This window comes from Phodopus roborovskii, unplaced genomic scaffold (assembly GCF_943737965.1).
Source record: "Phodopus roborovskii unplaced genomic scaffold, PHOROB, whole genome shotgun sequence".
Taxonomy (NCBI): domain Eukaryota; kingdom Metazoa; phylum Chordata; class Mammalia; order Rodentia; family Cricetidae; genus Phodopus; species Phodopus roborovskii.
Window position 1 is genome coordinate 679551 of NW_026125052.1, and position 10075 is coordinate 689625.

General features: G+C 46.1%; 1 protein-coding gene across 3 annotated transcripts in view; it reads left to right on the plus strand.

Annotated features, from left to right (window-relative positions):
• Window positions 1-3819, plus strand: part of Hnf1b (HNF1 homeobox B) — a 52410-nt gene extending 48591 nt beyond the window's left edge. For all 3 annotated transcript variants that reach the window (XM_051181586.1, XM_051181522.1, XM_051181613.1), the window contains exon 9: window positions 2875-3819. In XM_051181586.1, the coding sequence (XP_051037543.1) occupies window positions 2875-2895 (21 nt within the window). In that variant the 3' untranslated portion in view covers window positions 2896-3819. The remainder of the gene's footprint in view (window positions 1-2874) is intronic.
• The last annotated feature ends 6256 nt before the right edge of the window (window positions 3820-10075 follow it).

The following is a 10075-nucleotide window of genomic DNA, read 5'->3' on the forward strand; positions in this document are numbered from 1 at the left end:
TGTACATTTGGCCTCTTCTGCCTGGAGCACAATTTGTGGGGCTTCCCATGCTTGTTCCTTCATTTGCTTCAAGTCAAATGTCACTACCTCCCTAAATGAACCCCCCTTTCAAGTCAGCCTAACTTACCAGGCTTGTTTTCTAAGAGTATTCATCTCCTCCTAAAAGCTGGTGACATAGGATATATGTATATGTTTAGTGGTATTTTGTTCAAACTCACTAAAATATAAACTGTGTGAAATTATAGACCGGTCCTGTTCACAGTTGCATGTCCTGGGCACATAAGAGGCATTCCTAATGGGTTAAGTGAATAAATAAATAATGGACACCTACCTCAAAGGCTAGATGGAGGCCAGCAAGATGGCTTCAGTAGGTAAAGAGCAGTGACCTGAGTAGATCCCCAGCACCAACATAGTGGAAAGGGAGCTTTTGCAAGGTGTCCTCTGACCTCCACACACAAGCTGTGGCATGTGAATGCCTGTACACTTGCAATAAATAAATGTTAAAAAATGATGGTAGATAAAAGGTTGTGAAAGCAAAGCCCTAAGTAGTGTCTGCACACGATGGAATTTTAGTATGCATTAGCTACCACCATTATGTAACAAATACTCTGAGGATGAAGACTGCAGCTACCACACCCCTAAGACAGAGGGGGCCCACCATGGAACTGGGTGTGCTAGGACCCCAGTGCACACCTTATCAGATGTTTATGTTTAGACTCGGAGGGGAGCAAATAATTCTAGTTCCCTTGACAACATTTAGGGCTCTGCCACCATTTTATTATGTGAGCAAACATCTGATAGCTGGGAAGCCCATCCCTAATGACAGGTCATAGAATCTCACTGGCGTCTCCTTATCTACCCTTCTTGTTTGCTCTTCTATTGAAACCTGCGAGGTCACAAGCCATTTTCTCTCTCTTCCACCTGAAATCTGAAAATTGGAAGGGAAAGGGGAGGGGCTGATTGTGGGAAGTAAAGAGACTTAAGAGTGGGGGTGGGCAGAGGCAAGAAGGGAGGCAAAGGGTATCAGAGGATCCTGACCAAGTCCTCAAGAATGTAGGAGGACCAGAAACCAGCTCCTCACACAAATGCATAGCTCAGGCCCACTCTTAGGAGCCCTCAAGAGCAGCAAGAACAGAGGAAGGGGCCCGTGCTGGACACTGATAATACCCACCATGCTAACACCTTTGAGGCAACTTCACCTGTACTAATGCTACAAAGCCCACTGAAACTCCACTTCTGTAGAGGAAGAAACTGAAGTGTGAAGACTAATTTGACTGAAAACAAAGTCTAAATAGAAAGAATGCTCTTAGCCCCTGACACATGCTGGAGGTCACCCAAAACCAACCCAGTGCTCTGGTTCCCGTCTTCCTGGTTCGGAACCATTGGACCATCCCAGCTCACTCTGAACCTTGCTTTTTAAAATCTGTCATGATGTTGTGATAGCCTCATGGGGTCATAGTTGAGAGCACTGATTAGTAAGAAAATGATGGGATAACAGGCCTGTGTTTATCCTGGTTCATGAGTGTGATGTGTGTATGTTTGAAGGGAGCATCTTGAGAGAACAAGCCACTAACTAGGCCGAAAGGAAATCCTGCAGTGCTAAGGAAAGTGCAAGGCTGGGAAGAAAAGGAAGGGGAAAGTGACTGAGAAAGGGGAGTGGTGATTTCCTGAAGTCATCCCAGGGAATCCCCAGGCTCTGGAAGGGGAGACTACCTCACGCGGGTCCTGTGGCTCCTCCCAGAGAGTGGCTCCAGATCCTCTGAGGTCTCCTTCCCTGGGCCACCCAGATGGGTGGCATCCAACACCGTCAGCCCTTGGCTTCTTTTCCTAATGGTAACAACCCTTAAAAGTTTGTTATTATTATTATTATTATTATTATTATTAATTTACTTTTATTTCGTGTGCACTCGTTTTCCTGCATGTGTGTCTGTGTAAGGGTGTCAGATTCCCTGAAATGGGAGCTACAGACAGTTTCGAGCTAACATGTGGGTGTCAGGAGTTGAACCAGGGTCCTCTGGAAGAGCAGCCAGATCTTTTAATGGCTGAGCCATCTCTCAAGCCCCACCCTTCCCAAAGCCCTTTCTCTAGTGGAAACTTTGAGGAAATGGGCATTTCCTCACTTGCTTTTATGGCCTTGCTGCTTCTGGTAGATCAGCAGTGTCAGCAGAACCCAAGGAGTTCTTAGAAATGTATGCTCCAGCTCCCTGGGCAGGTAAGGTGGCTCAGCCGGTGAAGGAGCTTGCCGCCAAGCCCATCAACCTGACTTTCACCATGGAACTCATGTAGAGGCAGGGGAGAACTGACTCATGCAAGTTGTCCTCTGCCCTCCTCCACATGTGCACTGTGGATGCAAGCACATACAAATAAATACGTGTAAATAATTTTTAAACTACAAGTGCAAACTCCTAGGCCTAACCCAGGCCTAAGAACCAGAAATGGATCTATGTTTTAGCAGGATCCTTGTCCTGGTTGCTCCATCCAAGTTTGGGGAGTAGTGGTCTAGCGCCCCATGCTCTTAGAGGTCTTAGGAAGAGACTTCCACAAGAAGCCTAGAGCTCCCCACCCTGCTTTTGTGTGATCTCCCTGAGCACTGTATAAATGCCATTGTCACACCTTACCACTTCAGGAGTAAGGTCAGCAAATCAGGGCTATTTCAGGGTCTCTGGCAATGCACTTCTTTCCTCAGAAATGTCAGGGAAAGCTTTCCTACAGGGAATGTGCTTCAGCAACCACCATGCAGCTGAATGCCCACCTCATCCCAGTCCCCAACCCCCAGGTACTTTTCTGGCTGAGCTGGGTGTCCCCTCCCTTGGAGAAGCTAATAGCCTGTGTGCACACAGCTAAGCCTTTTCTCCTCTCTCTCTTCCTCTGCAGTGTCCACTGCAAGCCTGGTGATGCCTACATAACCACTCACTTTGTGTGCAGCAACAAGGACCCCATTTTCCACGCCATCAAGTCTCTCTGGGCAGCTGTCGTAGAAAAGCCCAGTGATGCGATGAGCACCCGGGAGCCCAGGAGAGGTCCCTGCTGACCTGACACCCTGCAGGCACCTTGAACAACCTGCTCTCTCGAGGTGCAGCTTGAAGCCTAGCTTCCCTTCTCTGCAGTATTGTCATGATGCCTCTCCCGAGACGCCAAGTGCCCTTGTTTCTCCCAGAGGTGGCTGGTGCCAAGTGGTGCAACAGGAAGCGAGAAAACCATGGAGTCTACGCGGCAATCCTTCATCGAACAAACTGATGCAAAAACTTGAATCTGTTACTGAAATGACCAGGAGGACCGGAGAGAATGTGTGCTATTGAACTGAGCCAGACACTGTAAATACTGACAAGACTCCCTCTCCCATCCCAGATGATTTAAAGATTTCTTCTAAAGAAGTAAATTTGTCCAATGGGTGTAAACTATAAACTATTGTAATTAAGTGCAATTTCCCTTCCAAGTATCTACCCCCACCCTGTATATATTACTAAAGTGTCTATCACTTTTCTTTGTAAAGGTCAGAGTTGAAATTCCAAAAGTAACGTGTTCCCTCCCCACTCCCCATGGAAAAACACCCACAGTGGGAAATGAATCTCTTTACCTCCCCTCCGGCCACAGGGATGGCATACTTTGGACAGGCTGCCAGCTAGCTCTGTTCTCCTGACATTAAGACACACCTCTGGATCTCTAGAGGGGTGGGACGTAGTGGCAGCGTGATGCCCTAGCTTCCCGCGGGCCTGGGGCTCAGCCAGTGGCTCCTCCACGAAATTCCAGGGCAGGGATACTGACTGGCTAACAGCCATCTCAGGAAGCCTCCCATTAAAGCAATTTATTTTGTCACTGTGCAGAGTCTCGTGTTTCTCATACCTCCTCCTCCTTTTATGGTTTCACCAAGAACCCCTGGCCTGGTCTCTGATATTTCCCAGTGGATCCATTGAAGACATAGTGTGTATCTGCTGGGTTGGCCTGCACTAGTGTCTTCTTCAAGTGTCAGCTTTTTCATGCTTCGATGTGGGAAACAGTCATTGAACCATCAGACATCACATGGACAAGGTCATAGAGCCAATTCTGGTCTTTAAAAAAAGGATAAGGGAGAAAAATGTAGTGGGGGAACTTCTAAAATCTCATCTTAAGTGTTGATTCCAGGCTTTTTCCTGCCTTCCTGACCTCCCGTAGGACCATCTGGGCCCAGGAAAACGGGCTCTTTCGATGACAACACTTCTTTGATCTTTCTGTGTTGAGGATACTAATAATAAACTCAATGCTGATTTGGGAGGAAGGACCCTGCCCTGGCCTCAATTCTGCCACCTCTTCTATAGCTAATCCTGCTGGCCTATACTTTTTCTGCTTTCCAACAAAGTATTTCCCAGAGCAAGTAGAGGCAAGAGAACTATAGTGACAGTCCCTGGGTGGCAGGGTTTTCATATACCCCACTATAGTGGAAGATAGCCATTCTCATACAGCTGGAAAATTTTGCTGAGGACCTACTGTGTGCTCAAAGCAGGGACAGGCTGATATAAAATACTGATCTCTAGTGGTTCCTGGGTTGACAGAACTATAATTTGGGGTTGAAGTAGTTAAGAGGAAGTTCATAACTATGTTGATATGAAGCCAGGACAAGGGCAAGCACTACACACATATAGCAAAGATTCCCTTCACTACTCGAGGTGGCCTAAAAGGACAAGTCCAGGGTTTGGAGAGATGGCTCTGTTGTTAAGAGCACTTGCTCAAGCAGAGGGCCCAGCTTTGGTTCTTAGCACCCACATCAAGCTGCTCACAACCACCTGTAACTACAGTGCCAGAGGATCCAGCACCCTCTTCTTGCACTCTCGCTCAATTCAGAGGGCACGCCATTCACACACAGACAAGCAGGTACATGCACATAAATAAAATCTTTAAAAAAAGTTTTTAGAGGGCATGTCCAGTTCCAGAGAACCTCAACCTTGGCTGGAGCCTTATAGCCAGATCACACTGTTTGGGGACCAGCAAGCATCTGCATTCAACAGTTTAGACCGCTTGGCATTGTTGCAATAACTGAGAACTAGAGGTCCTATCGATCCACAAGGTCATCTATATAAGGAGAGGGAGGAAGTGTAGTACAGTCTTAACTTTTTTGTTTTGTTTTTACGAGACAGGGTTTCTCTGTGTATTTGCTCTGTAGACCTTGAACTCACAGAGACCCACCTGTCTCTGCCTCTTGAGTGCTGGGACTAAAGTGTACCACCACCACCTGGTTGTCTTAACTTTTCTTAACGGAACCCTATTTGAATCAAGCTATGCAGAAAGGAGAACCAGGCAGCTGACAGTCCCCGGAACACTAGCAGGCCCTTGCTAACATCCTTCACCAGCTGAAAAAGGAGAAAGGTACCCACTATTGGGGTCGAGGTAGAAACTGCCCATTCTGAAGACTTGAAGAAGCATCATCCATTCCTCCCTTAATCGCCTGCATTCTCTAAGCTCCTCTTTTACCCACCAAGTACAAACTAACATGACTCTTTTTTTTCCCCAGGACCCACTCATGTTCTAGGGAGCATCCTGGGTTAGACCCTCTTCATTTTAACATCCGTGGGTAGCAAATGAAACCCTTAATGAAACCCTGCCTCAAAGTGTACTAAATTGTTCTGAGCCCAGTGGTGGTGGCGCCTCTTCTCCCAAGGTACAGATAGCTTGTCCTGTTTGCTGCGGAATTCAGGTGGATAAGAATACAATGCAGCTGAGTATCGGAGCCCTCCACTCACAGTTGGGGGCAGGTCCTTGATAGGCTTTTTGGAGTCCAGATACCTTGGTTAGAATCAGCAAACATGGTCATATGGAAAACTGAGATGGTAATAATCATACCTGATTTTTAAGGTCCTTTGAGGAGTGATAGGGTTAATGTCAATGGCTTGGATCTCTGAAACCTGCACAGACTGTACTGGTATGCATTCTTTCTTCGTAGAGTTTCCTGGGCTGGGTTGATGCTTCCAGATGTCTATCAAGATTTCCTTATCACCTGTATGCTGCTGAGTATTTGGACAAATGCTTTTGTTTCTGTGGCACAAGGCAAATTAAGTGGTAAACTGAGGCTTAGGAAGAGCAAATCCAAGGAGAGAGGGCTTGACTTGGGAGGCTTCATCTCCCGCAGGGAAAGAAGATAGAATGGGACACTTAGGAGGCTATGGAGAACCCCAGGAGGCTGGAACTTGTCCTTGTTCCTTAACAAGGGGTGGGGGCAGGGAACAGGGGTCTCAGGAAGACTGGGAGCCAGGAAAGGGCAAAGTCAGGAGGAGGCGGGAGCCAGCTGTGCTAGAGGTAAAGCTGTTTGATAGCTCCCTTTGAATAGGGAATTAAATGCATCAAAAGCCACTCTGGAAAACAAGCGATTGTCGGACAGCAGACTACGTGGCAGGGATGGTGACAGAGATACAGTTTCTCCCAACTCATCACAGGACCACCATTCATAACAAGTAACAATCAGCTAAACTAATGCCTCTGAGTCTCCTCCCTCCCCCCTTTCTGTCTCTCCCTCTCTCTCTTCTCTGTCTCCTCCGTGCAGGGGCCATTCCACTGTGCAAATACTGAATTGTCTGCTGAGACTTACAACATGACAGTTTTATAACTGAATCCTTGGCGTGTACAGGATTTCACACACACACACACACACACACACACACACACACACACACACACACGCACACACCTGGATGAACTCTTTTTCCTGGGTGTAGAGAGAAAAAACACTTTCTAAGGAACAACAAGCAGAAGAAACATAGAGGGGACTACGTCAAAAACAGTCACTCAAACTGGTCTCCTAAGGCTTGCATGTGTATATGTATGCCAACACACCACGGAATAAAGTCTTTTCTCACAATATATGTACTGTTAAATTCCTAAAGGAAGATTTCTTTCCTAAGTCCTATTGTCTTGACATCTGTAATAAAATAATACAAGTTATTCCAAATTCATTATGAAAAACATATACAAAGTTGGGGATTTTTTTTTGTTTGTTTTGTTTTGTTTTTCTGGTGATTGTTTGGGTTTTTGGGGTGTGTGTGTGTGTGTGTTTGTTTTTTTGTAGTTGTTTTTGTTTTTGGAGACTGGGTTTCTCTGTGTAGCCCTGACTGTCTTGGAACTTGCTCTGTAAACCAGGCTAGCCTCAGACTCAGAGATTTGCCGCCTCTGCCTCCTAAGTGCTGGGATCGAATGTGTGTACCACCACTGCCTAGCTGTATAATTCTGTGCAAGCTCTCTGCACAGAATTATAGTCTCAGCCTCTACAGTTTGGGGGGGGGTGCTTGTTATTGTTTGCTGTTGAGATGAAGTTTTGCTATATTGCCTAACATGACCCAAAATTAGTGATCTTATTGCCTCCACTTCCTGAGCAGCTGGGATTACAAACTGTACCATGTGCCCACATCTCTCAGTGAGTGAGTCCTGTAGAGGCAGAAAAAGTCTAACATCAGTGCTGCTGAGCATGTATCAGGTGCACTCCTCAGAGGTTCTCAAAGCAAGCTGCCCTTCCATACTCTTCCAGGACCTAGTGACTTGTTGGCATTCCTTGGCTTGTGATCACATAATGACAATTCCCCACTATATCTTTCCTTCCCCTGTGTTGACTCTCCCTCCTTACGTATTTCAAACATATATCTGAGCATGTTTGGCATTCATAGTATTATACGTGGTAAGGTTCCTTGACCACATTTGCAAAGATCCTTTTTCTTCTTAGCACTTAAAGGTACCAAGGTTTGAGAGTCACTGCTTTTGGGGGTCAACATTCAGCCTTATTCAAAGACTTTAATTCCAAACTCAGAAATAGAATCTAAGGTGCCCATTTCTTTTGTAGAACATTTTGGGATTTGCCTTTTTTGAGGTTATCAACATGGTTGATAACAAGAAAAATGCTTGTTTCTTAATCTTTATAAAATGTTTCAGAAGCTAAAAATACTTGAGAGTGGCTCAAATCAGTAAGTAAATGAAAAACTCAAGGGCGTTGCTCATGCTTGTATCGTGGAGATAGAACAACAGGCGACCACAGTAGTTAGGTTTAACCATTCATCTCATTTGTTCCTTTAGCAAACATTTACATAGAGCCCAGTCTTGTTCTGGGGTAGCTCAGTGGTTGGTGATGGCCTAATGTGCACTAGACCCTGGGTCTGATCTCTGATACGACCAAAGATACAAACATATAATCTCAGGCTAGGAAGTTACTCAATCTTGGCTTTACCACTTATTAGCCAAGGGATCATTGGACAGCAGTTGAAAATGGAGTTGGCTGCAGATTAAACGAGATACAAGTACACAAAACTCATTTCCAGGCTCACAGAAGAATGCCCTATAATATCTTGCGTCTCATTGTACTTGGAGAACCAAGGAAGGTATCGTGATAGCTAGGCCTGATTTGCCTCTCCCCACCACCACCCCCTCCCCCGCCTTCAGTGTCTTTCCCTGCTAGAATACAAGCCAAGCGCAGTGAAGCAGAGACATGGTGTGGTGTTCATTTTTGTCACCAGCATCTGGCACCTGGAACATAGTAGGCACTCAGCAATAATCTTTTGAATGTGTGCACGTAAGTAGGTTGTGGAGTTGGACTCAAACACACATATGTGGCCACCATTGTCACTCCTAATCTCTGGAGGCTTCTGAGAGTCAAAGCAAGGAGCCAGTCACTGGCTACCTCTGTAGATGGGGATTCGGAGACAGGAAAGAGAAAAATGGTGGCTCTGGGTGGTGCTTAAGGGATACTGTGGTACTGTGACAAGTAACAACTCTGACTTAAAAAAAAAAAAAGTGAAAGTCAAAACCATGGAGAGAACTAAAGAGAAAAATGGGCTTCTTTCAGCTCTATATCAGCGTCTAAGCCTGAGGTAGGGGCAATCCGGAGGAGGAGAGGGAGGAGGGGAAAGAGGAGGAGAAGGGGGAGGCTCCCACTTCCTCTCAGGTCCACTCTTTGAATTCTACCTTCCAGTATTGCTACCATTTACAGAAAGATGATTGGGTCTCAGACGTCTTTAAAATTATTTTGAAGATATTTATTTTATTTGATCTACATATGACTATTTTGGCTGCATGTGTAAATGTGCATTAGAAGGTGAGCCCCCATGTGGGTGCTGGGAACCAAACTCAGGTCCTCTGGAAGAGCAACGAGTTCTCTTAATTACCAAGCCATTTCTTCAGCCCCTGGATCTCAGACATCTTAAAGACAGAGAACCTATTATGCTTTGTTGACAAGCCTAACCCAGGTCTTAATTCCATGACTACAGCACATTCTCAATAAGCTTCTTAATATGCAAATAACCTAGGTGTGTGTGGGGGGTGATGTGCAGTAGGTGTTCATTTACATGCTTGTTGGGTGACCCTGTTGGGCCAACTCACAGAGGGTTCCAAGATGCTCCGAAGGAGACCCCAGACTGGCTGGAGAGACAGACAAGTCAGCAAATGTACAGTGGCAGCATACTGTCTAGGTGGCAGTAGAAAATGTTCCTTGGGAGATTATGGACTGTGGCATGAAGAATGAGTGACAGACCACCAGGAAAACAAGGGATGGCAGAGACATTGCAGGTCAAGGAAGCACAGCCAGCAGGTGCATGTCCAAACCAGAGGGCTCCTGAAATTGTTTTGACTTGTTTTCTTATGTCCATATTGACACCCACCCACCTCTGTGGACCTGGTACCCCTACATGAACTTCTCTTGTAAATCATGATCTGACACAGTGAAATGTGTTGTCCCAGCTGTGGGGTCCTCAGGTCAAGGTAATGAATGGGTCACTAGACAGCCAGTGCCTTGGTGGAGTGAACCCAAGGGCTGAGACTCAAATCCATGGGCCCCACATTTCAAATGAGCAGAGGCAGGGCATGGGGTAAGGCGCATGATGTTTGCATTCAGAAACTGCAGAGCCACTCACTTGCAAAGTGTCATTACTTGTGCAGATGGAGAGGTAATTTTCCTGCTACTCAAGGACTCTTGATCAAGCTCCGATTGGTTTGAGGGGAATTGTTTTATGACCCTGAGCCAGGCAGTGATAGATAGGAGATGTGGTTTGGTGGGCAGAAGTTTACAAGGCAGGAAATTGCTTCACTGGGCACAGCCATTCATAAGAAATACCTCTGGGAAAAGTAGAAC